Genomic DNA, 17,798 nt, shown 5'->3' with positions numbered 1-17,798 from the left:
TCTGCCTCTTGCTTGTTGGGATTAAGGCTGTGTGCCAACATGCCCAGCTACGGATCTCAGGGCTGTTTTAAAAACCCTCTTCATACTTGGAGGACCAAAGCTTGCAGCCTGAACACTCAAAAGTGGCTCTGAGGCTGGAGTCCTGAGGGTCCTCTCTCCTGCCATTTTATTCTAGATCTGTAGCTGTCTGGCACCTTCGGTGAGGGTGTTAAGTCTGTGGTGGGTGTGTTTCCTGCAACGCTGGGGGATGGACTAGGGCAGCTTGAGGCACAGCTGTCTGGCTTTTGGTGAATTGCTACTTCTCAGTAATAAACACTTTTATGTGGTGTAGGAGAGTGTGTACCAGCCACCTGTGAAAAGACCAAATTGGTTAATGTCGGTCACCGTACACTCCGGTGGGATTTTAAGGGAGCTTGAGATGGTCCACATGGGGACGGGGTATCGGGGAACAGTCTCAGACCTCTGACATCTCAGGGCCTAGTCCGTGAGTTGCTGGATCCTGGGGGCGTGTGTGCTTTCGCCTGTTCCCATGCATCCTTGTCCTGGTAACCGCACTCCATTTGCCCGTTCTTAGACTTTATGCTCAGTAAGAGGCTGGCACTAACGCCCTCCTTATTTTCTTTTTGCCCCGGGGGTAATCAGGCAGCCTAAACCTGGCCAGTAACAGCCACCCTGCTTCCCTGCTGTAGTGATTAATTCCGCCATAAACCTGAGCAAGCCAGGACTTGTGCTGCATACTTCGGAAAGAGAAGCTTAGGCCCCGTCTTAGGGTTTTATTGTTGTGAAGAGACACCATGACCATGGCAACTCTTAAAAAGGAAAACATTTCACTGGGGCTGGGTTACAGCTTTAGAGGTTTAGTCCGTTACTGTCAAGGGGAGATGCCCAGTGCATGCGGGCAGACATGACGCTGGAGAAGGAGCTGAGAGTTCTACATTTGGATCCTCGGACAGCAGAAGGAGACTGAAACTCACTGGCCAGGCTTGACCTAAGACTTCAGAGCCCGCCCCCATCATGACACACTTCCTCCAACAAGGCCACACCTCCTCTAGTATCACTCCCTAAGGACCAAACATTCACATACTTGAGTCTATAGCGGCCATTCTGATTCAAACCACCTCAGGCTCTGATTAAAAAAAAAAAAGCTATAAAATAAACTGATTCAAACAGTGGGAAAGAAGTGCACTAGAAAATGGCTCAGAGGGCAAAGGCCGGTGCAGCCCTTGCAGAGGACCCAGAGGCTGGATTCTACCACCGACATTATGCCGCTCAAAGCAACTTATAACTCTAGCTACAGGGGAACATGATAGCTCTGGCCTCCATGGGCACCAGCATTGTGGGCATGCACGCGCGCACGCATGTGCACACACACACATACACACACACACACACACACACACACAAATTTTTAAAAATATGACCAAGAATGGCAGCACATGTTTTTAGTCTCAGTACTCAGGAGGCAGGAGGATCTTTGTGAGTTGGAAGCCATTCTGATCTACATAACAAGCTCCAGGACAGCTGGATTACATAGAGAAAACCCGCTCAAAAATAGATAGATAGGGAGGGAGGGAGGGAGACTAAAAACAAAACAAAACACATAAAACACAAAGACAGGTAGGGGCTGGTAAGATGGCTCGCTGGTAAAGCACCTCAGTCAAGCCTGAAGACCTGAGTTTGATTGCTAGGACACATAAAGGAAGTGGGAGGATGTTTCCTTCCACAAAATGAGCCAATTCAGCCAGGCGTGGTGGTGCACGCTTGTAATCCCAGCACTTGGGAGCCAGCCTGGTCTACAGAGTGAGTTCCAGGACAGCCAGGGCTACACAGAGAAACCCTGTCTCAGAAAAAAAAAATGAGCCAATTCAAGCCAAACTAAAGTATAAAGGCAGGTTTCTCAGGAAGTCCCATGCAGACAGAAGTAGGGGGTGGGGGAGAGAGTGCATGTAGGGAGAGAGAAATGCGGGGGCACGGGGGTGGGGGGGAGAGCACAAAATGTCTGGATTACATAGGAAGAGACTCTGGGGAACCCCTGGGCTGAAAAGTTCAGGGAGGAGGTCAGGGTATGTCGGCCATGCGCTGTAACAGGGAGAGACTGAGAGAGAACCTGGGGCCAGGTCTGCTTTGATATATACAATATGCACCTCAGCTGAAACCCCACAGGAAGGAGTGAACCAGGTCTGACCTCTGACCTCCACATATGTTGTTGGATGTGTGCAATGGTACATCCACACACAAATACATGAATAAAATGTAATAAATGCAATAAAAGTGTAAAAGAAAAACAAAACCAAAATACACACAGTGAAGTACAATTTCATAATTAGATGGCGTACACATCAAAATCTAGAAAGAGAACCAAATAATTAGAATTTAACGGATACCAAGGATGTTATTAAAAAAAAAAAAAACAAGTTGGAGCCAGGTGTGATGGCATAAATCTTTAATCCCAGCACTCAGGACACAGAGGCAGCTGGATCTCTGTGAGTTTGAGGCCAATCTGGTCTACAGAGGAAGATCTAGAACAACCAGGGCTACACAAAGAAACCTTGTCTTGAAAAAACAGAGAAAAAGAAAAAGTGTGTTGTTTTGATACATGATCATATGTGGCTCTGATCATTCATTTTTGATTATCTGGAAATATTTGACTAGTGTACCTATTTTATAAACCTATATACTAGGGTAGCATCTTTTTAAACTTTTCTGGAGACAGTTTAGGAGGCCCTGCTTTAATATATAGCCTCTGGGACATCTGAAATATATCTACCTATGAGGCCGCCCTGCTGCCTCAGACCTCTAATCCCTGTGCTCAGGAGATTGAGGCAGGAGGATTACTTGAGTTCAAGACCAGCCTAGAGTACAGAGTGAAACCCTGTCTCAAACCTCAAACACACACATATATGCCTACATACAAGAAAATAATAACTTTAAATGTTTATTTTTTATTAATTTTAATTATTTGTATGTGTCTGCACGTGTATACTTGAGTGGAGGTGCCTTCGTAGGTCAGAGGCATTAAACCCACTTAGAAAGAGTTGTAAGCAGTTATGTGCCACCCAGCATGGATGCTAGGAATCCAGTTTGGGTCTGAAAGAACAGTAAGTGCTCTTAACCACTAAGTCATTTGTCCATCCCCCAATAATAGTCTTTTTTTGTTTTTTTTTTTTAGTTAAAATAGGTGTGGTGGTCCTAACTGTCTATAATCCCAGAACACGAGAGATGGAAACTGGAGCATCAGAGTGATCTTCTACTACACAGGGAGTTTGAGGCCAGCCTGAGTTATAGGAGATCCTGTCTCAAAAACAAACAAACAAAGCAGAGGCCAGGTGGTGGTGGCCCCACCTTTAATCCCAGCACTGGGGAAGCAGAGGCAGGCAGATATCTGAGCTTGAGGTCAACCTGGTCTACAGAGTGAGTTCCAAGACAGCCAGGACCACACAGAGACATCACCACCACCAGCAGCAACACAGTAAAGATGGGCACTACAGCCGTGGTCATGAGCCTGTGGTGCCACTGGGAGCCTTCAGGAGGTGGACCCTGGTGGAAGTAAGCTGGAAATGATGTCACAGGGGGACACATCTTTGAGGGGATATTCACACACCAGGCCTCCACTTCTCTGCACGCAGCAAGCATGATGTACTTGAAGTCACAGGCCGAGGGCAGCCAGGCCAAGTGAGCATGAATTCAAGCCTCTTAAGTGAAAAGAACTCTTTCTTCTCTACACCTCAGACATCTTGTCAGGGCATGGTGGTGCATATTGTTATCCCAGCAGATGGAAGGCAGAGGCAGGCAGATCTCTGAGAGTTCGAGGTCAGCTCTGGTCTACAGAGCTAGTGTCAGACCAGCCAGGGTACACAGAGAAACCCTGTCTCAAAAAAACAGGAAGAAACAAAAAAACAAACAAAGAAATTGACAGAATGCTGACTAAGCCTGGTTGAAAACAATGAATCGAGTTGTAAAAAGCAGCTCTTGGTTCTTCTCCCTCTCCTGGTCCCTTTTCTTTTCTCCTCTCTCTTTTCTTCTCCTTGGAGTCTCCTTCTCTTCTCCTTGGAGTCTCCTTCTCTCATGGCTCATTCTATTCTGCCGGCCATGTTTAGTCTGGACTCTTCCAGATGCCTCTAGCTGTACTCACGTGTAACTACAATAAAACCCATTTCCTCAACTAAAAAAAAAAAAAGCTTTTTATTTTTAAGTAAGAATGCTCTTGTTTTATGAATAGCACTAATTTTCATATTAAATAACCTGTAATAGAATGCTTTGATATAGTTTTAAACAGAATAAAAAAGAGGGGAGAAGCCGGCAGTGGTGGTGCATGCCTGTAATCCCAGCACTTGGGAGGCAGAGGCAGGCGGATTTCTGAGTTCGAGGACAGCCTGGTCTACAGAGTGAGTTCCAGGCTAGCCAGGGCTACACAGAGAAATCCTGTCTTGAAAATTTAAAAAAAAAAAAAAAAAAAAAAAAAGAAGAAGAAGAAGAAGGGAGACTTTGGGTTACAAGAACCCTTCCTCCCGCCAAACAAATTCTTAAGATGATCCCTTTTTCTAAGTGTGTCAGTGTGACCAATGTACCCAGTATCCAGTCACGTCTAATCCTAGCACATCATGGTCACAAGGACTAAGAAAGCGGGGTTCATGGTCACTGCTGAAGAAAGGAAGAGCACACGCTGAGTTCTCTGGGAATGAGAAACGGGTTCTTGTTACTTCAGCACCCAGAGCTGAGCTCACACATCCACCGTGAGAACAAAATCAAACCAACAAAAACTGAAGCCTATGACAATTTGAAGTGAGAGAAACAATGAGCTTCTATCTTCTCTCAGACTCGTGGGTCCTTCTGTCTGCTCTCCATCCTTCCTTCTTACCTCGCATCGCCCTTTCTTTGTCCTGATCCTAAATTTTAGACAATTCCTTTTTTATTTCCCCATTCACGAAGAATTGACCTTTGTTGTTCTTTCAAGACAGCCCAGCTATATAGCCAGCTTAGCTTAGAACTTTCAGGCCTCTTGCCTCAGGGCTGGTGATATGCTTTAGTGTAGAGAAGTGCTTTCCTGACCACCTGGGACCCACATTGTGAAAGGAGCAAACCATCGCTCACTCCAACTTTGACCTGGGCTCTGCTGGCGCCAGTCCCTTGGCCAGGTCCCTACCCTCTGATCTTTCAGGTGTTGCAAGCACAGTTAATTAGACTATGCTGCCTTTGTTTTGCATCCACACAATCAGCTTGTAGCTTTACTGCAGCAGCAGAGAGCACTATCCGGGTCACCAGGGTGTGGCTGCAGTCTTTTTCAGTTACCTCATACTTAGCTCCTTGTTTGTAAGGCAGTCTGAGGTGGTCTCCTCGGTGGAAGCTTCTCAGAAGTCGTCTTTAGGTTTTAACCTGCTACAATTAGCTGTATTAAACTTGGTAGAGGAGGCACATACCTTTGATTCCAGCACCTAGGAGGCAGAAGAAGCAGATCTCAGAGTTGGGGGCCAGCCTTGTGTACAGAACGAGTTCCATGACAGCCTGGGGCTACACAGTGAACCCCTGTCAAAACCAAACCAAACAGCTGCGTTAGATGTAAGGGTAAAGGGAAGGTCGATGGTGTCTTACATAATTTCCTCCATGCTCTGTGGCAGGGAGGGACAGCTGCCCTGCTGTCTGGATCCTCGCCTTCTACCTGAATACCGTGGTTTTCGAACAGCCAGCTGCCAATCCTTTCGTCCATCTTTCTCAGTGCTCCTGACACTGCTATGTAAAGCCTTAGCCTCCATCTTAACTCCGGCTTCTGTTGTCATGTTACACATCAGAACAACTTGGTAGCTTTCACAGCGGGCCCTTCTCACTGCTACTGAGAACAAGCTTTTCTTCTCTGTAGAACTCGGGAAGCTGAGGTAAGGCGATGCCAGATTCAAGACTAGCCTGAGCTTCACAGGGAAACCACACCTCAAAAACAAATATTCAGCCGGGCAGTGGTGGCACATGCCTTTAATCCCAGCACTTGGGAGGCAGAGGCAGGTGGATTTCTGAGTTTGAGGCCAGCCTGGTCTACAGAGCGAGTTCCAGGACAGCCAGGGCTACACAGAGAAACCCTGTCTCTGAAAAAGAACACTGGCTGAGTGTGACATAAGGAATCCAGCCAATAGGCAGTGCCCTTTGCTCCTCATGGTCTCCGCTTCAGTTCTTACCTTGAATTCTTCACCTTGGTTTTCTTCAGTAATGAACTGCAGCCTGTAAGCTGCAGAACACTCTTACTTCACAGCCTGGTTTTAGCCAGTGTTTTATCACAGCAACAGACAGCAAACTAGAGCAATCCCCCTGCCTCCCGAATATCTGAGTTTACAGGTATGTGCTGGCATATTCAAGTCTGGGTAGTTTTTAACACAAATTTTGAGTAGATTATATATTTACATATATGTATAACTTATATTTATGATAAGAAACATAGAAGCCATAAAAGAATAGTGGCAAATTTAACAATTTGTGACGAATGTTGGGATGGGGCTACCATGGTAGAGGGCTTGCCTAGGACACACTAGATTCTGAATTTAATCTTTAGCTCAAGATATCAGTGGTTAGGGATGATGGTTCATGCTGGTAACTCAGGAGAGTGAAGCAGGAAGATTTCAAGTTTGAAACCAGTGACTAGGTGACACTTGTCAATAGAAATAAGCAAACAAATAACAAACGTGTGCAAAGTAAAAAAATAGACAAAAGTAGGACTCAAAATATGATATCTTGAGAAAGTATTTGTAAATCATTTTGTAGAGAAAACGCTAATGTTGACATAAAAATCTGTAAGTCTGTAAGAAAAGTACAAGCAATTTAAAATCATACAATAATTTTATGACTTTTCATAGGTTAGGAGTTAAAAGAACTATTACACATATGAAGAGGCGTCATGTTATCCACCATAAAAGGAATGAAAATTGTATATAGTTAACTTAACATTTATTTTTGAGATTTGTTTTTATTTATGACTGTGTATCCAAGCATGACATGCGTGCAGATACCTGAGGAGGCCAGAGGGGGCGCTGGATCCTCCGGAGTTGGTGATAGAAGTTGTGAACCTCGGGTGGTAGGAACTAGAGGCCCAGCCTGGGTCCTCTAGAACAGCAGACACTCAACCACTGAGCCATCTCTGTAGCCCCAACATACTAACAATGGCAGAAGAGTTTCATAGCATATTGGAGATGTGGGGAAACCTGTCTTACCTGTTTACTGGGTGGGAAGAAAACTTGATAGCACACCCATAGATAGCAATTTGGGAGTACCCATCAGAATCACAATCACTCTTTGGTGTAGGATTGTTTTTTTCCAGATTTGTTAAATCCTTAGCTCAAAACTAGGGCTGACTCTGGGGTCCATCAGAGCTAGGCAGGCTCTTTACTAATGAGTTATAGTACCTTCTTTTCAATGTATTTTACTTTTTCAGCTTGATACATTGGGTCTCACTGGGTTTCGCAGGCTGACCTTTAATTTACTCTGTAGTCTAGAAAGGGCATAAATGTGTAATTCTCTGGCCTCAGCTTCCTGAGTTCCTGGAATTATAGGTTTCCCATTTAGCCCAGATTCTCATATACTTTTATTTTCTTTCTTTTTGGTGTTTTTGAGACAGGGATTCTCACTGTGTAGCCCTGGCTGTCCTGGAACTCACTCTGTAGACCAGGTTGGCCTCGAACTCACAGAGATCTGCCTGCCTCTGCCTCCAGAGTGCTGGGATTACAGGCATCATATTCAGGAATTCATTCACACATTTGCATAAAGGTTAAAATCAGAATGTGTGGAATATTCTTTATATCTTTGCTTAGGTTGGCAAAAGGTCACCAACAACCTAAAATGACTACCTACAGTGTATTGATTAAATTGCTTCATATCCACACATATAGGATACTTCACAATCATAAAGATGTGAGTTATGTACCCTACATATAATGGAGCAGTCTCCAAGTTATGCTAAATGGGAAAGCAAAGTACAGAGCAGCAGGTATAGATTGCTCAATAGGATGAACACGGGAAGGGCGTGTCTGGAAGGAGTGGGGCCTGGCAGGTCAACTGCTGGGAGACGGAGCACCCGGATGGGAGAAGAGAAGCTGTCTTTGGAACTATATGCTTTTTCGAAGTGCTGACACTCTATGCACAAATGTATGTGTTAATTAATTTGTCTCGGGGATAAGGTCTGCCTGGGTAGTCTGGCTGGTGTCAAGCTCACGGAGATCTTTCTCAGACTCCAGTGTTAGGATGACAGGTGTGTGCCACTGTGCCCAGTAAAAAATGGTGGGGGCTCAAACGCTCCAACATACCGCTTGGGTGGGCACTCTACCGCTGAGCTGCAGTCCAGCCTAAGTAACTCTTGATTCTATTCTGAGACAGGCTCTCACTTTGTAGTCCTGGCTCTCACAGAGGCTTGACTCTTTCTGCCTCCCGGCACTGGGAGACAAGGTTTGCGCCACCACCCCGGGGCCTGAGTAACTTTTAAAAAATGAGAGCAGAGGACTGGTGAGCTGACTCTGCTTGGAAGCTGCATGCTGTCAACCAGACAGCCTGGGTTCAGTCCCTGCCCCCAACATGGCGGAATGGGAAACTATTCTCCAGCGTGCTGTCTCGACTGTCTCCACCACAAATACATTAAATAAATTGTAACAAAAAGTAAAATGAGTGACATTTAAGTGTCTGTCTTCCCAGGTCACTAGCTCATGTCCACTCACTCTCAGATGTGCCTTTTTTCTTAATAAACTCTATTTTTATCACTGAAAAAAAACTTAAAAAAAAACCCTTTTATTGATTTTCTTTGTCTCACACCATGCACGCAGTCCCACTCACCTCCCCATCCCCTCATGGCCACCCTTTGCCTCTGCACCCCCCCCAAATAAAACACACACACAAACCAACAATAACAACAACAAAATAAAGCACAGAAAACATCTCATCATGGAAGGTATATCATGTCACAGTGTGTCCCACAGTATACCACTCCGTTCACACAGCTCCACTTGGAAACGGTCCTTGGTCTGACTTCTGTGACACTGTCAATATTGGATCCTCATTGGGACGTCTCCCAGTTTTCCTGTTGCTGCCTTGTGTCATGGAAACAGCTTTGTATCAGCAGGACCTGCCCTTTCATACATCCCAATCATTCACAGATGATATAGATTTGGGGTGGGCCAGTTCAGAGTCCTGCATCTGGGCCTGGGTGGTAGCTGAGCCCGTCAGCCCGAGGACAGGGCACCTCTCTAGTTCTGCTCTGGCAAAGCCACTCAATGCTGCCATCCAAGGGAAACCGTGAGGACCACTGTTCTGATCATTCGTTATGCCTTTGTCTGCCTTCTTCCTGACATTGTGCTTTGTATTTTGGGGAAACTACACAGACAAAGCAGGTACCACTTAAAACAGCCAGATGCCATAGCATAGGCTTGTGATATCTGAACTATACAATGAGATTCTGTCTCAACAAAAAAAAATGGTCCATCGCAATGACTTCTTGGTACCTGCTGCCAAGATTGACAACCCAAGTTTGGTCTTCTTTGGTCTCCAGACACAGTGGAAGGGGAAAAAGCCTCCTATCAGTTATCCATGAGGGCCATGTGTGATCTCCCAATAAATAAATGCAATTTCCCCTCGGTTTTTCAAGATAGGGTTTCTCTGTGTAGCCCTGGCTGTCCCAGAACTTGCTTTATAGACTAGGCTGGCCTCAAACAAGAGATCTACCTGCCTCTGCCTCTTGAGACTGGGATTAAGGGTAGGTACCACCACTGCCTAATAATAAATGAAAAATTTTAAACAAACAAGACATGATTTTTATTATTTATTTATCTGCATATGCATGTGCAAGGAGAGGGCTTCAGATCTCCTGGAGCTGGAGTTCTAGGCGGCTGTGGTGGAACTGATGTGGTGGCTGGGAACAGAACGAAATGGAACACCTCTGAAAGGGTAGCAGGCACCACCACTCCGGCCCCAAGATGTGACTTTTCTGTGCGTGTGTTATCCTTCACTACAAAAGGAATCAGCAAAGAAATGCTATTAAGTCTGGGGAATTGCAGGCTACAGTAGAGCTTTGCTTAAAACACACACACAAGGTCCTGATTTCTATCCTCAACATTGCAAACATAAGCACAAAAAGCAAACCTTCCTAAATGTGAAAAAACAAAAACAATCAAAAGAACAAAAATAAAAAAAGTTAACAGGCAAAACAAACGAAAATCAAAACAGACCCATCAAAGCCCCGCTTTAAGCTTAGCCCAAATACATCAGTATGTCCCATGCTACCAACACAAGGGCACAGCACGCCACAGCCGGACACTGGAAACAAGCTGAAAGTTGATGAGAACTGTGTTGAGGGCAACTAAGGCCCCGGAAGTTAATGACTGCTCTTGTGGGGTTTGACTCACGAGGATAGAATGAGCTCATGAGTCAGCGTGGGAATGAGCCAGCCCCCCACCCCACCCCAACTTCTAAAGCAGGAGTCCTGTACAGAGAAAAGCAGAGTAAGTAAGCTTTCCCCCAAGTGTGACCCCTGTATGCCGACGTCAGAACCCTGAAGGAGCGTCTTGGAAGCAGCCTCCCCCGGCCCACCCTCCTGCGTATTTTTGCGTTCTTTGCGGGGGTTTTGGTTATTAACTCTGTCTTGTTAATTATCTGTTCTTATGTATATATGACTTTTGTGTACATATGTGCCCGTGCACAGGAGAATCCAGTACCCTTGGAGTCCCGAGGGCCCTGAGTGGGTGAGATCCCCCAGGATTGGAGCTACAGGTGGCTTCAAGCTGCCATGTGGGTGCTGCAAATGGACCAGGGATTTCTGAAAGAGCAGTGATGTTCTTAATGCTGACCCATTAGTGTCCATGCTCCAGTCTCTGGCTTGTTTTGAGACAGTGTCTCCTTTAGCAGACTGGTCTTAAACTGTAGATTCTCCTGCCTCCATCTTCCTAGCGCAGGGATTAGGAACAGGCATCACTAAGCCTAAAAAGAGCTTCAGGAACTGGGCCCAGAGAGCCAGTCACCAATTCCCTGCAACCGTGGAAAGCATCGCAGTGTGGGAATACTGTGTTTGCTTCGGCACAAGTCTGTTCTGAGTCTCTGTTCTTCCTGTTTGCATAAAACATTCTCTTACACACTTCCAGGTGAACTCGGTCATCCCACTGCAGCCTCGTCCCTCCTCCAGCACTAATCTAAACTTAGAATTTCTTAACACCGCCGCTGCCTGCCGGGGTAGGCTGTGCTGTGCTGTGCTGCACTGTGCAGTGACAGTCCTCTCTCTAAGATGAATCCTGCTGGGTCCTTCCCACCCTTCACACGTGCCTTCATTTTCACTCTGCCGTTGCTGTTCCCAGAATCCACTGGGAAGAACAACTTTCCCAGCAATGTGCCAAGGCCTAGCCTCTCCAAATTTGTCTGGGACTCTGTCTCTCCCATATCCTCTGCATTTGGCAAGACAACATAGGTATTATCCCTAAACCAGGGTCTGCGATCTTACCTGCAGGGGTGGGTAGGGTGTTGGGCTGTGTGTGTGTGTGTGTGTGGTGTCTGCTTACTGTTTCTCCCTCCACACACACACCCAATAATGTTTCCTATCCAGACACTAAAGCATTTGAACATGAAACAATGGAATTTGGCATCTTTGTTCTCTGACTAGAAGTAGGCTCAGGGACAGAAAACAAGAGCCTCCCCCTGATCTGGACAGCCCCGTCCACCACCACCAAAGCTGTTCTTTTTCAGGAGCCCCATTCTCACAAAGACCAGGCTAATGGCTGCTCCTGGTAGCTGGAGGCAGCCCAGAGCGATTCTGCACTCGGCACGTCCTCCCCTGCTCTTTCACCTCCCCCAGACAGCTGGGAACTAACACCTCAGATGACAGAACTTGTCCTGGGGCTTCTGCTGGGAGGGGGTTGGGCACTGCAGCACAGGAGGCCCTGGGAAGCCCGGAGTGGGAGGAGGAAAGACAGACCCTGCCTGTCTCTGAGAAGAAGGCTCTCTCGGGGATGTAATGAGTACTCCCACCTCAGAGCTACGAGTCCTCCCCTAAAATGCCTCCTTCACCCTGGAGGCTTGCTAAAGAGACAGCCGCTCCCTGGTCCTTTCTCTCCCTAGATGCAGGATGGGAGTTTGTGGCTGCTGTGGCTGCTTAGTGTACTTAAAATGGAGCAGTCAGGAACAGACCAGGCCTAAGATAACATCCTATTGTGTTATCTAGATCAAGCCATTTGACAAATATTAGTATTTAGGGTCCGGGGAGAGGCAGTTGGTTTTGTCAAGGTCATGAGTGTGGAACTAATCCACGTGTAAAGTTGCACCTATAGCCTAAGCACTTCAGGTTCCACAAGCAGGAGTCAAAGGGGAGGTGGGGGCAGGCTGGATCCCGACGGGGCTCCGCTGCTCCCACTTCCCCTTTGACCCTTCCTGGAGTCTTTAGCTTGTCTGATCTTTGTGGGGCTTGGTCGAGCTTTAACTGCCAAGTACACCTGGTCAGAACTTCATCTGTAAGGAGGGGCAGTTTTCACAGCACTCTGTGTGTGTGTGTGTGTGTGTGTGTGTTATTCCTTTGCCCATACACAGCTAGAAAAATCAGAAGCCTCAGACATCCCTTGAGACATTCACTTGCAGGGTGATGGTGAGATTAGTCCTCACAATTCCCCTCCACTCCAGCGTCAGGATTCCAGTTAGCAGTATTGCTCTGACACACCTGCCTTGGTCGCTTCTCATTTTCCACCCTCAACCTATACGCCAGGTGTTGGGACCAGGTTGTGGGATGAGACATTGGGCTATGGCACAAGGATCGGTGTATCCTCTTCAAAGATGAGGGAGGATGTAATCTGGGGGGAGATGATGTATGGATCTCAGTTGTGGGTGCCAAAAGAGGCAGGTGACTTGCGGGCGGCGGTGGGCTGGCGAGCCGGGCCCACAGCCTAAGGCCGACAGACCCAACTAGACGACCCCCGGCCCCGCAGCGCCCCGCCCCCGCGGTCCGCTACCGACGTGTCGCCTGCCGCGCCCCGCCCACGCCGCAGTGCCCGGATGCGGGTGACGTGCAGCCGCCATCTTCCAGTCCCGGGTAGCCAGCGCCAGTCGGAGCCAGCGCGAGCTGCCGCCGCCGCCGTCACTGCCTCTGCCAAGTCCTCTGCCCGCTACCCCCGCCATGTAAGTCAGCCGCCTGCCGCTCGCCACCCGCGATGGTCTGCACCTTGCGGGCCGCCACCCCAAGGAGTGGGCCGGCAAACACGGGGGTCCCGCCCGTGTGTCTCGTGCCGCGGGCCAGGCTGGTGCCCGTGACTGCGGGCGGATGCCCGGAACCGGGTCCCATGCGGTCTGGCACGGGCGATGGCCGCCCGCCGGAGGGAGCGGACCCAGCGTCCACCCTCCGCCCCGCCCCTGTCACCATGGCCGTCAGTCATTTCGGGTCGACCCCGGGCAGCCTCTACGAGGTCGCCCTCATTTAACAGGAGGGGAAATTGAGGCATGAGAAGGGTCTCTCAAGGTCACGCAGCTCAACCGCTTTGGGACCTTAGAGTGACCATCTCCCATCGGGGGGCCTTCTCGCGCAAGAGGAGACTGGAGGGGCTGTGGATGGACAGGTGGATGGGTGGAGCCCCGGCCGTAGGGCCTCAGTCTTAATCCGTTTCTCTTCCTTAGGTCGGCTACCGCTGCCACCGTCCCGCCTGCCGCCCCGGCTGGTGAGGGTGGCCCCCCTGCACCTCCTCCAAATCTTACTAGTAACAGGAGACTGCAGCAGACCCAGGCCCAGGTGGATGAGGTGAGTGTGTGTGTGTGTGTGTGTGTGTGTAAGATTCAAGATGATGGGGCTGGTAAAAAGGTGTGAGAGCCCATCATGGGTTGAAGGTAATGACAGTTTATGCTTGTAGGTTTGGGTCAGAGACCTGCCTTATCCCCTCTCTGTCTCCCTGTCGGCATGCACTTGGAAGGGCTGCAGGATGAATCAGTTGTGCTAGCCTGGGGTGTGCCAGCTGAGGCAGGTGTGCTGTGGTGATAGGCTGAGCCAGGCCCTATAGATAGAGGGTGTTGCTGAGACATCTGAGCCCTACAGCAGCAGCATGCCCCTGATATGTGCTCCTTGCATGTCCCCAGGTGTGCTAGGCATGTTCTGTGTATGTCCTTGGCATGTTAGCCTGGAAACATCGGGGTTGCATGTTCCATGTGTACCACAATGGGCAAATGTTCAAGAAGCGCCCCCTTTGAGGCATGCCTCGGCACACCCCCTGCCTCGTGGACCCCTCCCCCAGGTGGTGGACATCATGAGGGTGAATGTGGACAAGGTCCTGGAGCGGGACCAGAAGCTATCAGAACTGGATGACCGTGCAGATGCCCTCCAGGCGGGGGCCTCCCAGTTTGAAACAAGTGCAGCCAAGCTCAAGCGCAAATACTGGTGGAAAAACCTCAAGGTAAAGGGGAGGGGACGGATAGGTGGGGGCCAGTGGGGGGGGAAGGGGGAGCCAGTGGGCGAGTGGGGTGTCACCGGCTCAGTCGCTTCCCTCTCACTCCTAGATGATGATCATCTTGGGAGTGATCTGCGCCATCATCCTCATCATCATCATCGGTGAGTGGGGCTGGAGGCCGGGGCCCTTTCCCTGGAGAGGTAGAGGGTTTCTCTGTGGAGCCTGGGCTTTGAAGGTCATTAACCTAGTTTTTACTCTGCGTTTACTGCTATTGGCAGTTCTGACTCATTTAGAGCCCCAAAACTCGAGTGTTGAATTGCCTTCCCTTCCCTGGTTATGGGTGATTTGGGTTAAGATTTGGGGAGTAGGAATACTGGGTGGGTCCCTGGTGCTCTTCTAGGAACCATTTGAGCCTCAAAGCTCAGTCTGGGGACCCTAAAACTGGAGTAGGAACAGGAACGGTTGAGAGTCTTCAACACCAACCACCAGGATACCACTTAGTTCATATATTTGAAAGCTATCGTCACATGCCCAGTGCATTAACGGTTTTATGCCGCTTTGTCCAATCGTAGAGTTTAAGGGATCTCAACACCCACTTGTCAAGTCCCTTTGAAGAAACTGAGGCTGAGAGGGAAGGGATGTCAGCCAGTGGGAGAGTGGGAGGCTTGGGACAGGGCAGGCCTGACACGCTGCTTTCTTTCTCTTTCTCCCTCTCCCTCGTCCTCCTCCTGCCCTCTCTCCACAGTTTACTTCAGCACTTAAATCCCTGAGGAGTCTGCCCTGCCTAAGAAGGGCCTCTCCCCCATCCCCAGCCGTTCCTCCACCTCTCAGCCATATCTTTCAGCCCCCCCTCCCTTGGATCCGTATGTGTGTGTGTATGTGTGTGTGTGTCCGTGTGTGTGCCCCCTGTAAATAGCCAGCTGTTATTTATACATATATAATATTATATATATTTGGTCTGTTTGTAGTTTTATTACTAGAAGATTTTTTCCGGTTGTCCTTAACACCCCTTCCTGAGGTTCCCATCACCTCTCTCTCTCTCCCTGTCCCCTTTCCTCTTTCCTCATCAGCCCCAAGCCCCTCCACCTGCATCTGCTATGCAATAGCCCCTCTCCTCCCTCCCTTGGATTTAACTGATCCTTTCCTTATCTTTCCTGTACAATTCCAGACCCTCCCAAAACAAAAAGCAAACCCCACAGAGACAAACAAAGCACCCTACCTGTCCAGGCTTCCCTAGGTTGTATCTTTGTATCCCTTGGGAGGCTCTGAGACTGGTTCTACTTGGTCCTAAGAATCCCAAGGTTTTCTGGGAGCTTCCAACATGTTGATTAGCATATCATTTGCATACACCGTCTGTTTTGTTTTGTATTTCTGTTTCCTTCCTGTTCCATCACTCTTCACTCTTCTGTGTTTTTTCTTTCTTTCTTTTCGGAAGAGTCACTTTCCATTGGTCCTCTTATCACACTTTTATTTGCACGACATTATCTGCAAGTGGTGGGGAGTCTGGGCTTTTGGGGAACCAGGTTGCTCTGGACCCCAAGGTTGCCTCTTCCCAGCCCCTCTAGTCTAGTTTGCCTCCCTTACCCCATTTTCCACACCTCTTGTACCCTCCTCTCCCTCCCCCAGCTGGTGTGTAAGTGTCGTGGAGTTCAGTGTGTTATGATGGACCAATAATTCTGCCACTCGGGGTCTCCCCCTACATTCCTGCTCCCCAGTTTTCATGTGGAGCACTCAACTGACATTCCCAGGGGGTCTCCCTCACTCCCATCTGCCTGATCGGCTGCCTCCTCCCACCAGGAGAACTGGGGGCTGATCACAATCTGGTTCTTTGAGGAGGGGTGGCTCCAGTGTGCGGGGGTCATCACTGCCTTGGGGAGGAGTGGGACAAAACAGAATCCCCCTAATTCCTGCCTGAAGTCTCTGGCCTCATCCTTGCTAGAGGTTGGACTGAAAACTTTCCTCCCCAATCTGGGGGTGGTATTACCCCCCCATCACTGCCCAGCTCCTCTGACTGCCCCCCTGTATTCAGGGTGGGGGTACTAGTCACTGCCAATATGTATATGGGACTTGCTGGAGGATGGGGTTCCTCATCCTCTCCAGGGCTGTTGAGCCCAGAGAGAGAGAGAGAGAGAGAGAAAGAGAGAGAGAGAGAGAGCAAGCTATTTCCTTGTTGGGTACAACGATAGAGGAAGGATCTAATCTTTAAAAATGGCACAGTTTTAGGGGTCTGAGGGTACAGCCCCTTGACCTGCCTCTGGGGGGGTGTTCCGGTGTTCCCCAAACTCTTCCCACACACACACCAGGTTTTCTGTGTGGAGGGGAACCAAGGAGATCTAAACTGTGGTGTGAAAGGGTAGGAGAGATGCTGGGGGTTGGGGTGCTTGTGTTTTAGACCCCCAATATTATCCCAGTGTCCCCTGCCTTCCTTCTTCCCCCGCCCTATGCCCCCAATTCTGTGGCGCATCCAGATTGTGAAAATGTACAATAAACGTGTAATGAGTAACCAGGTGGTGTCCAATATCTTTTTTTTAATCAGTAATAAAAGTATTGGATTTTCAGGAATGGGGTGGTTGAAAGATTCTTTGGGAAGAGCTGACCGGCCTGTTGCAGGAGGCCTTGACCTTGGGCCCTGGCAAAGTGTAATACCCGAAGTAGCCACACGGTGCATCAGCAGATGAGAATCGGAAGTATCACTAAACAAAGTACCTGATGTGTAAGCCAGGTGACCTCTGCAGCCTGGGATCACCAGCTTCCCACTCCTGGCCTAGAGTGTGCTGCTCCCACAAAATTCCTCTATCTCTTAAATTTCACTTCTAGCTATTCCTTAGGCTCTCATAGCCCCGAACTGGACCACTTCTGTGGGGCGTTTCTTCCCCTGTCCATCTCATTGCCAGACATCCAGTTGGGCTAATGAATACTTGAAAGGATCTGATGGCCAGGCAGTGGTGGTGCACGCCTTGAATCCCAGCACTTGGGAGGCAGAGGCAGGTGGATTTCTGAGTTCGAGGCCAGCCTGGTATACAGAATGAGTTCCAGGACAGCCAGGGCTACACAGAGAAACCCTGTCTTGAAAGAAGAAAAAAAGCACGGATCAGCTTGGTGAGGGAGGCAAAGTCGGCTGTGACATAAAGCCAGCTACAGATGGCACACTACTTTTGCACTGTGTTGTGTGACTTTACTCCCGAACTCTTTTGAACTGTAAGCACCACTACCCCCATGTACTTCAGCAACATTACTGAGATGTAGCTGTACAGGAAACGGGCGCCTTTCTGGTTGCCCTCTGTGTTCAGAGCATAGGGACGACAAGACACAGACAGTGAGTGTGCTTGCTGGGTCATGGTGGTCCTTGCCTCTCCAGGGCGGTTGAATAGAGAGATCGGGGTGGGAGGACCGGCTGAGAACCACTAGAGGACCAGGTGTGGTGCAGGCCTTTAA

General features: G+C 48.8%; 1 protein-coding gene across 1 annotated transcript; it reads left to right on the top strand.

Moving 5' to 3' along the window:
* The first annotated feature begins 12,990 nt into the window (after positions 1 to 12,990).
* Positions 12,991 to 16,866, top strand: Vamp2 (vesicle associated membrane protein 2). The gene is made up of 5 exons (XM_052196284.1): positions 12,991 to 13,110; positions 13,603 to 13,723; positions 14,211 to 14,369; positions 14,473 to 14,524; positions 15,109 to 16,866. Coding segments are annotated over exons 1-5 (351 nt in total). The 5' UTR covers positions 12,991 to 13,108; the 3' UTR covers positions 15,126 to 16,866.
* The last annotated feature ends 932 nt before the right edge of the window (positions 16,867 to 17,798 follow it).

The sequence above is a fragment of the Apodemus sylvaticus genome, chromosome 10 (assembly GCF_947179515.1).
Source record: "Apodemus sylvaticus chromosome 10, mApoSyl1.1, whole genome shotgun sequence".
In the NCBI taxonomy this organism is placed as follows: Eukaryota; Metazoa; Chordata; class Mammalia; order Rodentia; family Muridae; genus Apodemus; species Apodemus sylvaticus.
Note: the sequence above shows the minus strand (reverse complement) of the source record. Positions and strands in the feature narration are given on the sequence as shown.